General features: G+C 43.5%; 1 protein-coding gene across 4 annotated transcripts; it reads right to left on the reverse strand.

Moving 5' to 3' along the window:
* Positions 1 to 4,721: 4,721 nt before the first annotated feature.
* Positions 4,722 to 20,232, reverse strand: CHMP7 (charged multivesicular body protein 7). 4 transcript variants are annotated; one of them, XM_075272703.1, is made up of 12 exons: positions 20,167 to 20,232; positions 18,843 to 19,118; positions 18,068 to 18,236; positions 17,607 to 17,792; positions 17,342 to 17,475; positions 15,018 to 15,066; positions 14,491 to 14,610; positions 14,251 to 14,349; positions 12,558 to 12,618; positions 11,477 to 11,614; positions 10,919 to 11,017; positions 4,722 to 7,827 (listed from the first exon to the last, which is right to left on the reverse strand). In XM_075272703.1, the coding sequence occupies exons 2-12, from the start codon at positions 19,091 to 19,093 to the stop codon at positions 7,790 to 7,792; spliced, it is 1,344 nt and encodes a 447-aa protein (XP_075128804.1). In that variant the 5' UTR covers positions 19,094 to 19,118; positions 20,167 to 20,232; the 3' UTR covers positions 4,722 to 7,789. The 4 variants fall into 4 exon arrangements, with proteins under 4 accessions (XP_075128804.1, XP_075128805.1, XP_075128806.1 ...); XM_075272704.1 differs by having other exon boundaries at positions 20,135 to 20,221; XM_075272705.1 differs by lacking the exon at positions 20,167 to 20,232 and adding an exon at positions 20,115 to 20,132.
* Positions 20,233 to 20,243: the final 11 nt, after the last annotated feature.

Genomic DNA, 20,243 nt, shown 5'->3' on the forward strand with positions numbered 1-20,243 from the left:
ACCCGTTCCTGAAGAAGATGGAGGCAGTGCTGGAGATTTCTCTTGCAGCATTGGGGACGCCCCCAGTGCTGCAAGAGAACTCATTTGCATACCAAAGAAAATCAGGATTTCTACCGAACGACGATGCGGAGAAGACATCTAAAGGTAGGAGAAGAATAGCCTTTCTTAAGGCTATTCCTACGTGTTAGGGTGAATTCACACTGAGTAAACGCTAGCTTATTCTGAACGTAAAACACGTTCAGAATAAGCGGCGTCTAAAGCAGCTCCATTCATTTCTATGGGAGCGGGGATACGAGCGCTCCCCATAGAAATGAATGGGCTGCTTCTTTCACTCCGTGCAGTCCCATTGAAGTGAATGGGGAGTGCCGGCGTATACGGCAAGCTCTGCTCATGCCGGAGCGTACACGCCGGCACTCCCCATTCACTTCAATGGGACTGCACGGAGTGAAAGAAGCAGCCCATTCATTTCTATGGGGAGCGCTCGTATCCCCGCTCCCATAGAAATGAATGGAGCTGCTTTAGACGCCGCTTATTCTGAACGTGTTTTACGTTCAGAATAAGCTAGCGTTTACTCAGTGTGAATGCACCCTTAGGGACAAAAAATTGAGTTTTAATGATAGGATCCCTTTAAATTCAGGAAGGTGAGGATACTCAAGAATTACAACCCTTCACTTAACTGTATGATAACCACAACTCCCTTAAAGAGGACTTTTCATGTCCTCGGGCACATGCTGTATTATATACTCGAGAAAAAACATGATCTGATGTTGACGCCAGCAAATAAGAGGGAAAAACGCGGTGACTTTGGATAGATCCCAGTATTTGGAGATGTGTTGGGCATTGTTAAAGGATGTGCAGTGTTATAGGGTCATTCCTGGAGAAACTGCAGGAGGTTTTAAGGCTGAACTATAGGTGATACTTGATGAAGGTGTGACTGGTGGACTAAATGACAAAAAAGAAAGGGAGCTTTTGGCAGCTTGATGTCCAGTGATGGTGACGTTTTACACGCTACCTAAGATACATAAAGGGGTGACCCCTCTATGAGGGCGTCCTATTGTCCCTCAGATTGGGAGCTTAACACAGAATATCAGCATTTATCTAGATCTTGCACCCCTTTGCGTTAGGCCTTTCATCTTATGCTAGATGGATGTGTTCATGAAATTGGATCACCCTGGATAGGGATGTGTCTTTCGCTAGCCTGGATGTTGAGGCGCTATATTCTTCTATCCCTCATACACAGGGTTATGAGGCTGTAAAATACCACCTGAGATCTAGGGGGGCTTTTTGAAATCACACAACTCCTTTGTTAAGAAGCTTTTGTCCTTTGTTTTGGAAAGAAACATCGTTTCCTTTGAGGGGTGGACCTTCCACCAGCTGAGGGGAACAGCTATGGAGTGCCCAGTGACCCCCACATATTCTAATCCGTACCTCGGCTGGTGGGAGGAAACCATGGTTTTTGCAGAGGACAATCAGATTTGGGCAGCTAACGTCGAACGTTGGATTTGATATATAGATGGCGTGTTGATTCTATGGAGGGGTCCAAGAAGGAGTTTGATGTCTTTGTAGCTGCACTCAATATCAACCAACTGGGTTTGAGATTCACTTCGGAGTTTGGTGGTGACTCTTTAACCTTCCTGGACCTCAAATTATCAAGCGGTATAAGAGGCAACATACTAACATCTGTGCATAGAAAGAAAACAGCGACCAACAGCCTTCTAAATTGGACAAGATGGCATCCTACTCAGCTTAAACCGGTAGGCGAGTATTTGAGGGCAAGACGAAACTGCTCATACTTTGAAGATTTCGTGACTCAATCTAGGGACCTTTCCCGATGTTTTTTGGAGAAGGGTTTCCCAGAGAATACTATCGAACGGACATGGAGGAGAGCTAGGGACACAGAGAGACACCTATTAGCACCTAAAGTGATGGTGGTGGATGATTTTCAGACTAGGATCATAGGAACCTATAATATCCATCAACAGGGGGTTTTACCCATTCTAAAGAGACATTGGAGAATTTTACAGGCTGATCTTGGGAAGGTAGTTGGGGCTAGGCCTAAGATTACTTATAGACGAGGCAAAAATCTTAAGAATCGTCTTGCCCACAGTTATTTGAGGCCTGAACCGAATAAAACCACATGGTTAGGGAGTAAGAAATCAGCAGGCACTTCTAGATGTGGTGGGTGCACTGCATGCAATTTTATAGAACAAACAAAAACATTTGCGAATACGTCAACAGGAATGGTTTATCAGAATAGGAATTTTGACAATTGTACCACCATGGAGTTGTGTATCTACTTCGTTGTCCGTGACCCCTTAACTACGTAGAGAAGATGAGGAGACAACTGAGAAGGATGATCAAAGATAATGGGTGTGATATTATCAATGAACGTGATACTCCATTTGCCAGACATTTTAACCGGTATCATCAAGGTGATGTTTCAGGTCTCAAGTTTTGTTTGGTAGAGTTGGTTTAGCCGCCTCCTAGAGGAGGAGACTGGGACAACCTGATCCTTAGAAAAGAAGTACTATGGATTTATAGGCCGGATACTTTACAGCCGAATGGTCTGAATGAAATTCTAGACTTTACTTGTTGTATTGATTAAGATCAGTTGATGGGTATCTTTGTCTCTCACTCTGCCAAATCAGTATCCCTGCGCTATGCTGAGGAGGTCCAAAAGACCGAAACAGCGCTGTCCATAGCTGGGAATCTGTTCCTTTTGGAATAGAAATACTAATTTGGCAATAAACTCCGCATCATGTCAGTAGGCTTATTAACTGAGTCATGCATGATGTTAAGGGGGCTGTCTCTAGAGGGCAGCATACAGAGGCACTGTTCTCCTAATTACATCCTGGAGAATAGATTTGCATATTTTTTTTACCCAGAATCCCTAGCAGAGCAGGAATGACTTGTAAGTCTCCGTACGCCTATGTAGGCACACACTCTCCCTAATGTGTATGATTATCCCCTGACCCTGGGTATCTTTAGTGATATCCCCTCTTTTTTGCTCTCCCACCCTCTGATTTAGAGTCTAGGGATCCAGTTGAGGGTTGTGTGTAGTGTTGCCTCGCCCTCCTGCCCGATTGATCAGGTGGAGTTTCCCCCGTTTTTACGTCTGATCCATCCAGATGAATGGTGTCAAGGAAGGGGGAAGGTTCATTTGATTTGTTGTCCTCTGCTATACACAGTAGGTGGCTGTAACTACCAGTATTTCAATTGATGCTGGTAAATCCCTTTTCCTTTCAGGGGATTTTTATGCCCTGTTTTTCCCTTGTAGTATTGTTACCCAAGTTCACATATTTTTTCTGGATACACACAGACATGTATAAATGATGGTATAGTGGCTCTCCCCTTAGTCATCATATGATATGTATAGCAGTAAGCGACTGGTATTCTACCCGGTATTTTTTTTATAGATTATGAGCCCCATATAGGGATCACAATGTACATTTTTTTTCCTATCAGTATGTCTTTGTAGAATGGGAGGAAATCCACGCAAACACGGGGAGAACATACAAACTCCATGCAGATGTTGTTCCTGGCAGGATTCAAACCCAGGACTCCAGCGCTGCAAGGCTGCAGTGCTAACCACTGAGCCACCGTGTTGCCCGGTATTTTATTTTGTCAGTGGCGGTGATTATAATATGTTCGAGATGTATTGTTGACTCCTATGGGTGTATCCTAATAGCGCCGCTAGCGTTATTAAGATACACCCATGGTTCGGTTTAGCTGCTCACATCATAGTGTTACGCCTAGGTGGCATTGCGCATGCCCGGAAATTAATTCTAAGCCTCGTGCCAGACTGAAAAGATGGTGCGACAGTGTGAGAGAGTACCGCGCATGTCTCCAAAGGTGCGTCACAGGGGTAGCAATGATTGGTTGCCTTGCGGAGAGTAGGCGGAGCTTGGGTCCGTGTTTGTTACCGCCGGCATCAGAAGCGGTCACACTACATTTCGCTCAGCGTTGTTTGTGAACAGCAGATTTAACTGCTACATGCCGTTGAATCCTCAGCCCCTGATGATTCTTTATTGAAGAAACGCATAGGATGATTTATTGTAGTGTATCTAGCTACATGTCTTGTACAACGAATTGCTGGCGAGACTGGTAGTTTACCTGGGGGAGTACAACCCTTCTGATCCCTGTTGGCGTTAGGCCAGTAGCCTCAGGGTAGGAGCGGATTGCTATTCCCTTTTGCGTGAAGTTTTAGTGTCTTCAGCTAGGACTATTTATATACCAAACCTGTGAAACTGATTTGCATGGAGTCATAACCATCTACACCTATAGATGCATCCCATACTTTTATTTGCCTTGCAGCAGCTGCCTGGCACTAGTCACCAAAGTTTTTTTTTGCAGGGAGGGTGTGGATTTTAGACACCGATTACCTATCCTTCGATTAGTAGGGGTCTGACTCTTAGCTGATATTGGGAACTACCACAATGTACAGAGCCAGAAGCAAACAGCGCCATACACTGCTGTGGCCATTCTGGGTTACTGCAGTTCAGCTCTCACCCAGCCCAGTTGCTATCAGATCCTTGCACTTGCCCATTTTTTTCTTCCCCAATTTCAAGAACTGAATGCAGACTTGCTGCCTTATACATCCCATTGCTTTCCAGGCACCTTGGCAGATCAGAGTTATTTTGGGGCAGCCTGAACAATTGCTTTTCCCCACCATTTGTAGCAAGTGACCGTAAAGAGAAGCCATGACACCAGATATCATAGTCAAATAACTTTAATTAAATACAGTAAGAAATACATTGGCCATATTACATACACCACATGACATCAGGACAAGGGTCTGCTCTTCATAAACAGCACCACACTCACCATAGACAAGTCCCGATTTTGCATCTCATCTCCATTTACATAAGATGGTTTTATTATATTAATCCTTCAGATAGGCCATCAATTGAAGACTGTCAGGGGTCTAATACCCGGCCCCCTGGGTGATCAGCAGTTTAAAGACACTGCAGTGTACAGGTGAATGTTGTGGCCTCTTCATGTAAAACTTAGTATAGCGCTGTACATTGTATAGTGGCTGCGCTTGGTATTGCAGCGCAGCCTATTCTCTTGAATGGGACGAAGTTGCAAACAGGCCATGCGACTAATGAACGTGACATTACATGGCTTGTGAAGCAGAAGTAGCACTTAAAAACCTGACCAGGGGTGTCCTACATGTTGTACTCCCCAGATCTACAATTAATGACCTGTCCTAAACCCCTTTATAAGAAGCTGGGCTGCAATACCAGACATTGCTCTTGGACAAGAGGGGCGCTGTTTCTGGTTACGTTCCCTTAATTTCATACAATTGCTTTAAGACATTGTCAATTTTAAGATGGCAACATATTCTTCAACACTGTGCAATTTTGAGAGGTTACATGCGTTACCCTATGTGGCTTATTAAACTATATGCCCATTTTTTGGCTCAATAGCCTGTTTTCTGTATATGGGTTGTGTCTCTTGTTTTTTGCCCCTTTCTTACGTTTCCTTCATTGCTTTGGGCATATTTGCCCCCTTCCTTCTGTGAGCCCACCATTCTTCGTGGATAACTATATATTGTAGAAGACAAGGAGGTGTGGGCAGAATTTGGCTACAGCGCGTATATTTCTTTCATGTCCCCATAGTGTTAATCTCCAGTCAGTTAGATGGGCTTGGGGGTGGGAACCATTTTGGCCACTGGGACGCTGAGCCAACACTTATCACTGCTACTTCTCTTGTAAGGCTCCATGTACATGATCCGATGCTCCTTCGAGAGGGCATTGACAATGGGGCTGCTCCTATCCTGCTCCGTGTCATTGGAACAGATTGGATTGGAAGCCCCCATGGAGGTAAGTGCATCATGGTACAAGTTGTACACTCATTCATAAGCATGGGCCATTAAGCAGAACTCTTCCCTAATCCTAAACATACCAGGGGCCCTGCTTCGCAGCAAAGCAGGAAAGTAAGGACAGTTTAGTGCCTAGCTAGCTGTGAAGCTGACTATAGACATGAGCTTTCAATATAGTTGGATTTGTAGGCCATCCATCACCTATAGGCAACCAAAGAGTCTATCAATATACCTTGTTGCCAATTAAAGGGATCCTGTGCCAGTCCTGCCGCAATGACGTCACAGATATCACGCAGGTGACTGCTGCAGGTCAGTGGTGATGCTTACATGTATGACACATGACTGCTGCAGAAGTCAAATGAATGAGGTGTGTGATGTCATTACATCGGTGTGGATCATTGTACTAGCAAATGGGAGATTTGATGGGTAAAAAAAAAAAAAAAAAAAAAAAAGAAGAAATGGCCATTTTTTAATTTTATTTCTTCAAAATCCATACTACTTCTCCTTATATTACAGAAAGATCCAAATTGCCTGCACAAAAGTTAAACGATAAGATTTCAACTTCCTGAAGTCACCAATAGAGGGAGCCCCGGCGCTCTCTGCATCCATCTGTACATTGAAATAAACAATAAAGCAGTATGCAGTAAGCCCCTATGCTCCCCCTAGTGGTGGCTTTTTAAGCCAATCCTCACTATTTAGGAGTTAAATGGGCTAAAAATATTAATGGCCTATTGTGATCAGTATGAGATCACCAAGAACCTCACCGATCAGCTGTTCTAGAACACAAAGAGGAAGTCCGCTGCATTCTGTGTGCAGTGGCTGAACCTAGTCATTGTAGGTTAGTTCTCATACCAATGAATGGGAGCCGACCTGCAGTTTTCTGGTCTGGCCACTACACAGAGAACAATGCTGTCTTCTTCCTGTCTCTATGTAGCAGCTGCTGAGAACAGCTGAATGGTGGGGGTGCCAGGTCTTAGACCCACACTGCTATGATATGGATGACCTGTCCTTAATATAGGTCAATATGTTTAACCCAAAAATAAACCTTTAAAGGACAAGCTCATTTAGTTAAAAGGAACAACTTTAACCTACAAGTTCTCTATAGTCTTTGTTCAGCTCCTTGGCACCCTCAGCATTAAGGAGAATCCTTTAGGCACTGTAGACCCCCAGAAAATCCATGCAGTACTAAAAGCTTTAAGGTTTGTATGGGGTTCTCCTTTAATACAAATTCGTGACCATGTACTATGAACAGATCAAAACCCAAGAGTCCACCGATTTAACAGTCCTTTATAACACCACAGAATATAATCATTGGTATAACGTAAAGTTCTACGCCAGACAAATTTCCGTAATCCATAAAAAGAAACTACTGGGATCTTCTTACATATCAGGGCCCTTCCTTAATTCTGCCCTACCTTCAGCAAGTTTATAGGTCCTTAACGCAGTTAAGTATCTGCATGTTACTGACACACCCTCTCTGACATCACTTCCTGCTTTACAGCCATTGGCTGAAGCTTCACCTCCCTGACTTCCTGCTCCGCTCAAACCAAAGCACTCTGTCTATAATATTGAGAACTCTCTTCTTCAAAGTATGGAAAGCGAGCCCTGAAAGTGTACAGAGCGCCATCAGAATTGTGTACTAAATGCATCCAGGGGACATGCTGAACAGGAAGTCTGGGACAGATAACATCAGCCAATGGCAGCAGAGCAGGAAGTGATGTCAGAGATTGTGCCTTCTCCTGTACAGCCCAGTAACATGTACTCGTAGTGGTCACCTTCTGTGATATTAAGGACTTACAATGTATACAGCAACCTAGAAACTAGCTGTAGTAGAAACAGAGTGAAAGAATGGCCTGATAGGTTACATGACTGCAGTTGATCCTTTTGGTTCATTATTACTTTCCCCACATACAACACCCTCATTGGAAGCCTTGATGTCACAGTTGACTGTGAGTCGTCCCAAGATCATTGGAAAAGTGCACGTCGTCTTTGTGGAGAGGCCTCTGAAGAGCAAAAGAGGACAATCATATGTAGTGTATGACTCAGGAGAAAGCAGACTTAAAGAAATAGAAAACATTATTAAAATATAGATTAACAAAACAAAAGATTTGCTTTCAAAGATACACCCCCTATATAAACTGGAGCCAGCTGATCACTGTAGGTCCAGAATACCAAACCCTTGCTGATCAGCTGTATTCGCTAAAGAAGTTTCAGCTGGCCATACATTTTTTCTATATTGGCTACTACAGGGCAAATATAGTATTACATGTCCGCTATAATAGTACTATAATGACTAATCATGTAATGCTAATACACAGTTGGATAACACTTTCACTTGACTTCTTTTGTTGCGTAATGATGCGTACCCAAACAACAACGTACCCCCTATTCCTGGTTCAGTGATGGTACGATCTGAGAATTGGGGTCACTTGTACCACCTTCTGAATGAAGTAGCCATCACGACCTGTCTCCATGTTCCTTTATATGGGACCACACCGACACAGCTACCTCCAGCAGTCCCATAGAAAATAATGGTGGTACAGATGGGGGTACAAGGGACCCCAGTACTTATAACTGGACGTGATCCCAATGGGTGTGAAGTCTGAATGTAAAGTCTGCTGAAAGTGTACAGTTTGGAGTGGCTGTCTGTATTAGCTGAAGACCCCCTTCTATGCCATAACAGGACACATAGACCCTCTGAAAATGAAATATTATTTGTATTTAGCAACATCTAAAAGGTCTCGGATATAATCTATGGAGGTGTAAATCCCAAACAATGAGAAAATCTGTTTGTTTGTTTTTTGCTTGTTTAACCATAAACTTATCTCTGACGATTTCTGTGTAAGACACATCTAGAAATACTAAACACACAATATGTCCTTCTAGCTCTAAAGGTCAACGTTACAGGGGTGTGATATATATATATATATATATATATATATATATATATATATATATATATATATATATATATATATATATATACATATACATATATATATATATATATATATATATATATATATATATATATATATATATATATATATATATGTATATGTATATATATTCTATTTAGAAATTTGTGTGTCCATTTTTGCCTGGACAACCCCTTTAAGTCTAATTTTTTTACTGTACTGCATTGTGCAGCCTTACGTTTTTGTGGATTGTGTTGTCTGTTTTTGGTTATTATTTAGGCTCTAAAGTGAAACAGTAACTTTATTTTTGCGGTTCTTAAGCTTACATTGATATTTTTTTAAATATTTACTTATTTTATTTTTTACCTCTGCAATCCAATACATCATTGCCTGGCAGGGTAAAACCCAGCTTTACAGGGACTTTCTAAAGGTATGATCACACAGAGGAAAAGGTCATGGAAACCTTTTCCGCCGTGTGAATTCAGTGCTGTTCACCGCGACGTAATGCCGATGCTTTTTTTTTTTTTAAATGTAGATTGTGCACCCCCATATAGGGATCACAATGTGCATTTTTTTCTATCAGTATGTCTTTGTAGAATGGGAGGAAATCCACACAAACACGGGGAGAAGATACAAACTCCTTGCAGATGTTGTTCCTTGGCAGGATTCGAACCCAGGACTCCAGCGCTGCAAGGCTACAGTGCTAACCACTGAGCCACCGTGCTGCCCCCTTCTGTGCATTCATATTGAACAGATCCTCCAGCAATGGCCTGGGGTTGCATGTTAGTACAGACGTTGACAGGGTAATGTTTAGAGGGCTGACCAGCACAAGACCTGCAAACCGGCAAGGGTGGGGAGTGACAAGCCTGACTCAAAATGGGTGAAAATGGGGAAATTTCCAAAAATAAATCTATTTAATAAGTAATAGTTCGGTTGTTTGGCTACTAAATGAGATGAAGGTTTATCCTGGAATATCCCTTTACGTTCTCACTGTGTGGTGGCATTGTGGTGACACATCCTTGGGGTACTACGAAAGCAATGAAAATTAAATGTGACTGTCGCATTTCTAATATGACATGACACGTAGCCTACAATGTAGTAAAGATTTTGCATATTTATCTTGGATTTTGCATATTTATCTTGGATTTATAACCACAGCAAGAACAATAACAATCTTATGGTCTGGACCCAGGAAATATAGAAAGAAATATCCTGAGCTTGCTGCCAGGTCACGGGAGAACGACTTAAAGAAGCCGTACAAAGTCCAACACAGCTGGGGCCAAGCAGTGAGGAGACGCTGGCAAGGAAAGGGTTGGAAAGATATCAGTCAACATGGAGTTACCGCATGAAGGTTGTTATGGAAAGATTTGTGGAGATGCAGGAGGAGGTTTTACATGAGATATTTTCTTACATACACAAGTATATATTTTTATCTATCTCCCACCTGCATCTCCTCAAGAATCCGATCATGTACATGGAGTTTTTATGTTTTCCCCAGGCTTGTGTGGGTTTCCTCTAAGCACTCTGGTGATCTCACACTAACCTTATAGAAATTGCAGGTCATTCTGTTCCCTCCAAAAGTCACCATTTCTTGCACTGTACCACACAGGCTACTGCTGATGATCAGACAGACTCCTGTCACACAGTTATAACCAAGGAGCTCACAGCACAGCCTCGCCATCTACATACTTTATAGACAATGACAATCCTTCTCTACAAAGGTCTATAAATATTATACTGCCCCAGCAGGCAGAGACGGTACTGTCTCTAACTGTCCATGTCACGCTGTGCTGAGGGAAACAGAAATCTAAAATGAAGATGTGTTTTATCAGAACAGTGGACAAACTGGACTGCAGAGAAATATACATACAAGAATTGAAAGACAAGCAGGTCAGGACAGTGGAAATAGGAAAAAAAAGTGTATATCGCTGGAGTTCTTCTTTAAATGTCTGATATATATGGGTCCTAACTGTATGGTTTCAAGAACAGAGGTCCTCTGACACTATCCGACTTGATATATATGGTTAAATGGATGGTAGATATGGCTTGTGCTACACTGTGTCTGTAGCTTGGTGTCTGGGATATTCCATAAATGTCTATGGTTGGAATACCCCTTTACTGAGGATGCTGCACATGTATAATGTTTAGTTATAGTCACGTGTATACAGATCCTCACCTCGATCACTCTGCCCCACTGCGGGACGTACTGGAGAACCCATGAAGGGACCACTAGGGACATCAGGAAGGGCAGACAGCAACCCGCTCATGTCCAAAGCTAGGAGGAATGGAGACAGTGAAAGACCTCAGGCCTAAGTCCAAGGAAGAACATCTTCACAACAGTAATATTATGTAAGGCAGCGGTGAATGGATCCAGTCACTGGACATTTTCTGCAGATGTTTAGATATTTTTTCCTAATACATACACATTGTGGCTTTACTTGCTACCTGCACCGTGCTCCAAGGGTCCACTGCCTACTCCCTCCTCAATCCCTCCCATTGCAGCATGACTGACTGGTCTAGTAGAGCTTACATTATGGTTATTGCCATTGCAATCTTGCACCATGCATTTCAGAGGCAGTACATGCACATTGGTTTACCTGGATGTGGGTGATGGCCTCAGTACTTACTGCACATTCCCGTACTCCACCATGGACTTCCAGGAGACCTGGGATGGCTGTTATGATGGTTTCAGTGGCACCAGACCTATCAAGTTGAAATAGAAAATTTTGCTCACCTGTGTTATCCGCTCGATGACCAATAGGGGGGCGCTGTGGAGAGGTAATTATTGGACCAGTGGGGACGTCTGGAAGGTCTACTGTTTCCTCCTTAAGTATTTCATTCAGTTCTCTCTCCAGCTCATCTGTGTCCACATCTGGAACAATGCAAACGTTTTATTAAATGGTCAGTAACTTCTCAACAAGCTTTGCTTACATACAGATGACTATAAAGAAACTCTGTAATATACAACAGCAGGTGACATTACTTAAATTTATACATTACTATAGATAGAAATCTATGGAGAGGGGAGAGGGAGAAGTCAGCAGTAACACAAATAGAAACTTTCACAACCAAAGTACTATATTCACATCAGTACATGTCAGTCCTTCTCTATATATGCCCTGCGGCTGAGAGAGAACAAGTGATGGAGCAGATTCTCCTTTACTAACTGTGTGCAATGTATGGCAGCTAGTCTACTCCCACCAGCTCAGAGAGAACTGCAGGGGACAACATGACGCAAAACATAAATCACATAACGGCCAAAAATAGTGTTACACAATACTGATTTATGCAAAGTTTAAGATTTGGTACACAATCCCCACCCAATGTTATGTATTTAAGCCATTCCCTGTATACTGAAAAAAGGTAGGCAACTTTCTAAAACATCTCTGCTTGCGGTCAGTGAATGGAAACCTTCCCGTTCACATCACGAGGCTGAAATCTTGTTCTGATGGGGTCTAGCCGCAGGGCTTACTGAAGCCCCCCAGTGAGTTTTCAAAAGACATCCATTTGGGGGTCTTATGTTTGATACACATGCCAGAAGATTTTGCATCAAACATAACACTAAAAGACAATGTGAACACAGCCCAAGAGTAAATGACAGAAATCTTCCATGATGTGCTCATCCTAATCTACGTCCCATGTTGTAAATCACCATTATCAAGCGCTAGAATAAGGAATACGTTCATCCCACAGAGCTGGGAGGACACCATGACAGGAGGACAGCGGTTATTCTACTGCTGTGAATGACAGATGACAGCACCGGACTGTAATAACACTAGTGTGAACACAGCCTTATTCTTACTATAGCTACTTACCCAGATTACTGGTCCCTACTCCGGCCAGGGTCTGGTTGATGTCATCCTGCAGGTCACAGAACTACAAGAAAATAAATATTGTCAGATAATATAAGACTGAATAATAAGGTATTTTTATTAATCCATCGTCAAATTATGTAAACCCAAACAACAAATAATCAAAAGGAGAAAAAAGGAGTAAGAAATTATATTAGAACATAACGAAATATAAAAAGTGACCAAGCAGCAGGGATCCCCAAATACTTTGATGGGGTTGGACACCACCTAGGTCTACAGCACCATTTATTACCATTTCTGTTATTGGAAGGGAGGCGGGGAGCTCTCACCGTCATAAGTACCCCTGGGGATAGCTGGACTACGTGTACCAATACTCTAGACCAGTGATGGTGAACCTGACCGAGTGCCCAAACTGCAACCCAAAACCCACTAATTTATCACAAAGTGCCAACACGGCAATTTAACCTTAACAATGTGCAGATCCAAAATTGTACACAATTACAGACCTGCAAAATATGGTCATTCGAATGGAGCTTTATAGAGCTTTCTGCTCCACTATGACCCTCACATAGCCCAATCTGCTTCACAGTGACCCCCACACAGTACAATCTGCTCCATAGCACAGTGGCCCCCACATAGTATAATCTGCTGCACAGTGACCCCCCACACAGTACAATCTGCTCCATAGTGACCCCCACACAGTACAATCTGCTCCACAGTGGCCTCCACACAGTACAATCTGCTCCATAGTGACCCCCACACAGTACAATCTGCTCCACAGTGGCCTCCACACAATACAATCTGCACCATAGTGACCCCCACACAGTACAATCTGCTCCACAGTGGCCTCCACACAGTACAATCTGCTCCACAGTGGCCTCCACACAGTACAATCTGCTCCACAGTGGCCTCCACACAGTACAATCTGCTCCACAGTGGCCTCCACACAGTACAATCTGCTCCACAGTGGCCTCCACACAGTACAATCTGCTCCACAGTGGCCTCCACACAGTACAATCTGCTGCACAGTGGCCTCCACACAGTACAATCTGCACCATAGTGACCCCCACACAGTACAATTTGCTTCACAGTGGCCCCCACACCGTACAATCTGCTCCACAGTGACCCCCACACAGTACAATCTGCTCCACAGTGCTCCCCACACAGTACAATCTGCTCCACAGTGACCCCCACACAGTACAATCTGCTCCACAGTGACCCCCACACAGTACAATCTGCTCCACAGTGCTCCCCACACAGTACAATCTGTTCCACAGTGACCCCCACACAGTACAATCTGCTCCACAGTGCTCCCCACACAGTACAATCTGTTCCACAGTGACCCCCGCACAGTACAATCTGCTCCACAGTAACCCCCACACAGCACAATTTGCTCCACGGTGGCACGCACACAGTATAATCTGCTCCACGGATGGGTGCCCAAAGAGAGAGCTCTGAGTGCCACCCGTGCCATAGGTTCGCCATCACGGCTCTAGACTATTGTTTCTGGCACTAAATAGATGTAGTATGGCTGATCCTGGGAGCTGTGGCTGACATTATATATAACTACAGCAGGTATTGGTCAGTATGACTTATATTTGTGGGCTGTGGCACTGTGCAGCAGATGCTACATGTGAATACTAGGACTGTCACTGACGTCACAGACCATATACCGTATATGATGCACTCTTATTACCTCTTGTATCTGATCTACTAGACTTTCTGTTTTCTCCAGATTGACGTCCTTCATTGCTGAACGCAGAGCAGAGACCCCGACCTGATAGGCAGACACCACCTAAAAGAAACAAATCCATTACATACAGGTAAAGTGTACAAATATCAAAGTTTTCATCTTGTAGTATTATTTATGGTATTTGCACTTTATTGGTACAGGTTTATTATATTTAATCACAATTTGGTTTCTTTATCCTCTCACCTTGCGGTCGGTCTCAGCCATTGATATTCTCTCCAGGATGCTCTGTATCGTGTCCAACTTGCTCTGCAGGGCCGATATTCGTTTCTCTACCTGTCTCCTACGACGAAGACATCGCAGCGCCTAAGGAATGACAGAAATTTAAGGCAAGTATAAACTGGGTAAATTATAATGTAGAGATTTGCTTTACATCAGCCACGTGAACACTGCAGTCTGTAAAGGACTCTGACTTTAATGGGAGAATGTTGTGGGCGTGCTCTGTGACCCATACAGAGGTCATTGTCACAAGGAGGGGAGGGGGTGAATTCTGGCCATTACCTGTGTTATATATCTATATAGCGGCGACACCTTTCATGGAAATCCTGCCTGTGATGATAAAGAGATGACTACAGAAAAGTGATCTCTACAGAACAGGAAGTGTCCGCACGCTGAGGAGCCAGTGGTCAGTGTGAAAACTGCAGGATTTCGGGATTTTAAAAATATAGATAGAAAATAAGAATAAACGTCACCTGACAAAGAATGAGACTCACTTGAGGTTTATTTCCGGCCTTATTAAAGCTTCTTGCCTCTTCTGTCAGCCTGCAGGAAAAAAGAAATTGATGATAAAACACATTGCATTTTTTTTTAAATCTCCTTTATTTAGTCAATGTTTATTTAATATTTTGTGCCCCCATAAGGATATTAAGGATAATAAACCTTTATGAGCCAATATGGGTTCTAAGGATACTGGGAATCAAGGATGCCACGTATCACTGGTATAAGTGATTTAACCCCTTCCTGACATCTGCCATAACAGTTCTTGCAGATTAAGTATGGCAGCCACTCAGATCCTCAGATCTCTGCTGTATACAGGGGTGAACCTGCCCCTTTCGCCGCCCGAGGCGAATGACAGAAAGCCCCCCCCCCCCGGGAGGAGTGGGCGGAGCGGAGGGGGCATGGCGGAGTGGAGGGGCTTATTGAAGGGGCGGGGCTTAGCAGTGTTCGCCGGCAGAGAGCAGGCACGGAGAGGACCTGCTCACTGCCTGAGCGTGAGGTGAGGCTGCTGGAGCAGCGCTGCTTCAGCGGCCTCTCCAATCCACTGCTCGGTGCTAAGCCAGTCCAGGACAGCTTGTCCTGGACTGGCTTAGGTAAGCAAAAATGCCGCCCTCCCCGGGGCCCTGGCATAGCGCCGCCTGAAGCGGTCGCTTCAGGTCGCCTCATGGAAGGTGCGGCGCTGGCTGTATATGCTTGCACAGTTCATTGATATTAAGGTCCCTGAACGAGATCTGAGGTTGGCGTCCCAGTGCCATGACAGCTGGGAGCCTACTGGAGGCTGCCAAGCTTGTCAGGCATTAATTTGTAGGACAGGCTGAATGATATTTTTGAAATGCATTATCATTGTATTGCATTGCATTACTGATCAGGCCTCCTGGGGTTCAAGACCCCTGAAGGGAAGGGAAGGGAAGGAAGGAAAGGAAGGAACAGTAAAAATTCAAATCACCCCCTTTATATAAAATATATAAAAGTAAAAAAAAAGACTGTGAAAACACATACACATTAGGTATCCCTGTGTCCTAAAATGCCCGATCTACAAATTTATGTCTGCTCCTGCAGCAATACAATCTCATGCAACTGCAAACTCTGCAAGGATGTACCAGTAGGTTCTTGCAGAGTTAACTGCGTAAATAGTCAATGTGTTGTTTGGCATGGGGTAAAGAGCCGTGAAACATGACAAGAGATATCAGTCAAACAAGAAACCCATCTGCGGAGGGCGCTGTTTTAGAGTTTCTGCTCCTTATCAGTACAAAGCACGGTACAGGTTGGTAAAAGAATGAAGAAAGATTTTTTAAAATGTGGAAAATAATTCCCAGTGTTCCCAAAAACCACGTGCAAGGGTGCTTGGTTAACCACAATAATTTCCAAAATTGAACCAACTAAGTAAATTTTACATTTCAGAACACAACATTTTAGCACACAGACATAACTAAATCAATCAGTATGTCCATTTTAGTAAAAATAATAACATTCCCCATGAAATAACGGTTTTTAGAATGCTAAATTGCATAATTCCTCTATTACTCTTCCTGGTTCAAACTATTGCCCTTACCAAACACACTCTGACACCCTATTGTCATTGGGAATGGTAAAGCCCTGTTGTAAATGTATTTACCATATATACTCGAGTATAAGCTGAAATCTTCAGCAGTTTTTTTTTTTTTTAATTTAAAAATAAAAGTTGTAAATCCCTCCTTTCCCTAGAATACATATAAAAGTAGAAAATGACTGTGAAACACAAACACATTAGGTCTCCCTGTGTCTGACAGTGCCCGGTCTACTGAATATAGAGGATCTGCAGAGCTCCTGTTCCATCGGGAAGGGGTTAATAGGAGCACTGCAGATCCCCTATAGTCAGCCAGACTGAATTCCAAGTGGGGAGGAAAAAAAACTCAGTCCTCAAGCTCAGGAAAGGGGCAGACAGACAACCAAAACACCCCCTCCCCTTCCCCATCACCCAGCAACTACTGCACCCAAAAACCATTTTAATTTTTGAAATTTTCCAGTAGCTGCTGAATTCCCCCCCCCCTCGGCTTATACTCGAGTCAATAAGTATTTCCCAGTTTTTTTGTGGTAAAATTAGGGGCCTCGGCTTATACTCGGGTCAGCTTATACTCGAATATATACGGTATATATTTCCAAAAGAAATAACAGAGGAACATCAGGACACAGGGTTCAAACAGATGCTCTTGAATTTCTATTTCATTGAGTAATTTGCCAGAGGAAACATCCCATTTTACACTGATAGGTAACTATCTAATCTGATCTAACAGTAAAGTAGATCCAGTATAAGCAGGTGACCAGAATTTGCGCTACTTACTTAGTCGATTCGTCACATGCGCTTTGCAGTCTCTCAGATAGCAGCTTCTCACTTTTCCGTAATTCGTAAATGCCCAGATCGGTGTCTCCTATGGGCGTCACCTGACTGTTTCCTTCTTGGACAAACTTGACAAGCTGTGACATAAGAGATCAGGGTCAGGGGCTCAGTAATGGCACAACTAGAAAGTATGTGGGTTCTGATGGGATAGGAGAAGTCTCCATGTATGAGATTATATAGTAAGATATATAGGGGTAGACTCACTCACCTTCTCACCACTTCTTTGTAGAAGACAGACCTTCTTGTCTCTCATCAGCTGCAACAGGACAAGCTGAAATACAGACTGAGATGGAACCAGATCCTTGCAGATTCCATGGACATCCTCCTCACAGAGTAAGGGGACAGTGCTCAGAGGAGAGGAGCGATACTTCTGGAACACCAGATCCGCCTGTTCCTGGGGGAGAAGCAGGAAACAAAGAGTGTTGTATTATCACAGAGAACACCACCAACGTGAAGTGAAAGCACTATAATGCACAATGACGACTAAAATCAAGGTCCGATTGTGGTTGTCAGGATAAACTGGCAGTAGGGGACAGAAAGAAGAAAATATGACTGCAGGATCAGACTACACTTGTCTTTTTTTTGTAGTCTGTTACCACAGAGACACATATTCCCATACCACAGACTCCTTTCTAACCTGCCTCCTTGCAGCAGGAATTATAAACTAACCTTTAGGACTTCAGGAACCACAAAAGGCTCATCTTCATTGGGCTGTCCACCTAGAAAGGAGTTCATCGTCCAGCGTAGAGGTTTGACGACCAGTTGTCTCATTCCCCATGAGACCCAGCCACTGGTGATACCTGCCATAAAATCCGACTCTCTCTGTAGGGAACCTCGCCTGTCAAAAATAATCAGGAACAGTTTGTGTAAAACTGGAAACTTCACAAGTTACTGCTAAGACAAGTGTTAATCTAGAAACATCAGCCTTAAAGGGATTTTCAAGAATAAAACAAAAAAAGACATGACTCCTGGTCCATTGGTTATTTATGGAATCATAGCTCAGCTGCAATACAAACTGTGGACAAGTGTGGAGCTGTTTCTGGAAAAGAGCAACCCTTTTTCCACTCCTGAACAACCCCAGGTGTATTAGTTCATGACATGTCCCAGAAATCAGATCCCCATGGATCATCTGTTTGTTCGGGTGCAGCCTCTTGACAGAAAACCAAGCACGCTGCCACACATTTGGTATCACAGCTCACTTGTATTTGACTAAGCTGCAAACAGACCATGTGACCAAACATGATGTCATAGGGCCTGTGAAGATGAAGCAGAGCTCAGTGAACATTGCTGCTGCATCAAACAGCGGATCTATGGGGGTCTGCCCTGTGTGTTGGACCGCACTGACCTTCAATTTATGATCTAAGCTAAGGTTAGGTCATCAATTGATAAAACCTGGAAAACCCCTTTAACACACTTTACGTAGCATCCATCACCCAGTCCTCACCTCAGCATTTCCTGGACGACTGTTCCTAGACCTAAAGGTATGCTACCCTTGCGGGTAAAGTCTGTTTGTAGCTGGCGCAATGTGACGGTGAGAAGTCCCTGAGCCTTGGCATGTTTTATAATAAGAGACGTCCAGTAAGCCATCTTACTGTCCCAGTTTAAACTGTCCACATCGCGAGACTGCTTGAAGGCAGAGAACAAGAAGGACATTCGTTCATCATCGTCCCACTCCGGGGGGAATGACGAGGCCATGGCGACTCTACATCAACGAGTAGATCTGAAATAGAGATGTAATAGTTATTTGTTGATATTGGGTAGAAGTTGATGATAGTTTTGTGATTTTACAAAGGGAGCAAGAGACCGTAATGTGAAATGTGGATTTGGATGTTTACAAGCCTAAAAACAAGGATGGGTAAATGTTATTTGTGTTATATGTTATTCCAAGCCGAGAGGAAGGGACATTTTGTTCCCGAAACATGTCGCTATGTTTGGATTTTTTTCTGCTCTATTGGTGACCATGTAAACCGTTTTTATGGATTTCTAAATAAAAGTTAAATTTTATATATTCATCGCAATTTTGGATTTCATCACCGGGTTGAAGCTGGAGCGTGTTTTATATTCGTTTGCCGCATTGATCCAGGAGTAGTCCACCTGATATCCGGGCTTCCCACGGTGACTGTGTTATGTTACGGTGAGCTGAAAAAGTTTTTTTGTATCTGCTTTTAGGACCATCATTAGGCGTCCGGGGGCCACTAAGGAGCATTATTAGGTGTCCGGGGGCCACTAAGGAGCATTATTAGGTGTCCGGGGGCCACTAAGGAGCATTATTAGGTGTCCGGGGGCCACTAAGGAGCATTATTAGGCGTCTGGGGGCCACTAAGGAGCATTATTAGGTGTCCGGGGCCACTAAGGAGCATTTTTAGGTGTAGCTATATGGCACGCACCCTATACTTATCCCATTATACTGTAGTTATATAGCATGGACACTATATGCCTCCCTATACTATTAGTTATATATACTGCACCCTATATGACCCCCTTATACTGTAGCTATATAGCAAGCCCGCTATATGACCCACTGTACTGTTATATAGAATGCACCCTATATGACCCCCTTATACTGTAGCTGTACAGCAAGCCCCCTATATGACCCCCATACATGACCATAACAAGAGAAGTGAAAGTGAAAGCCACAAAAGAAGAAAACAAAGTAAGAACTGTCTGTCCTATGTGACATATTGTACAATTACAGCCCAGCAGAGAGGCAGCTCACACACTGTAACAGAAGCTCACCGACAGCCACTAAAGTAAACAGGAACACACACCATAACCACGGCAATCCAGCTGTCAGGCGAGATTTGACCCTCCCCGGCCACCGTCCAGACACTCCAGTGTGAAGCAC

Source organism: Leptodactylus fuscus, chromosome 5 (genome assembly GCF_031893055.1).
Source record: "Leptodactylus fuscus isolate aLepFus1 chromosome 5, aLepFus1.hap2, whole genome shotgun sequence".
Lineage (NCBI taxonomy): Eukaryota > Metazoa > Chordata > Amphibia > Anura > Leptodactylidae > Leptodactylus > Leptodactylus fuscus.

Bases quoted from the DNA above. Each gene is read 5' to 3' on its own strand.
- CHMP7 (XM_075272703.1), bottom strand. From the start codon at position 19,093: ATGGCCTCGTCATTCCCCCCGGAGTGGGACGATGATGAACGAATGTCC. The intron at 17,476-17,606 runs GTGAGTGAGTCT...CTTATGTCACAG, and splicing joins TACAAAGAAGTGGTGAGAAG to CTTGTCAAGTTTGTCCAAGA. The intron at 7,828-10,918 runs GTGAGGATCTGT...TTTGCTCTTCAG, and splicing joins AGTGGGGCAGAGTGATCGAG to AGGCCTCTCCACAAAGACGA.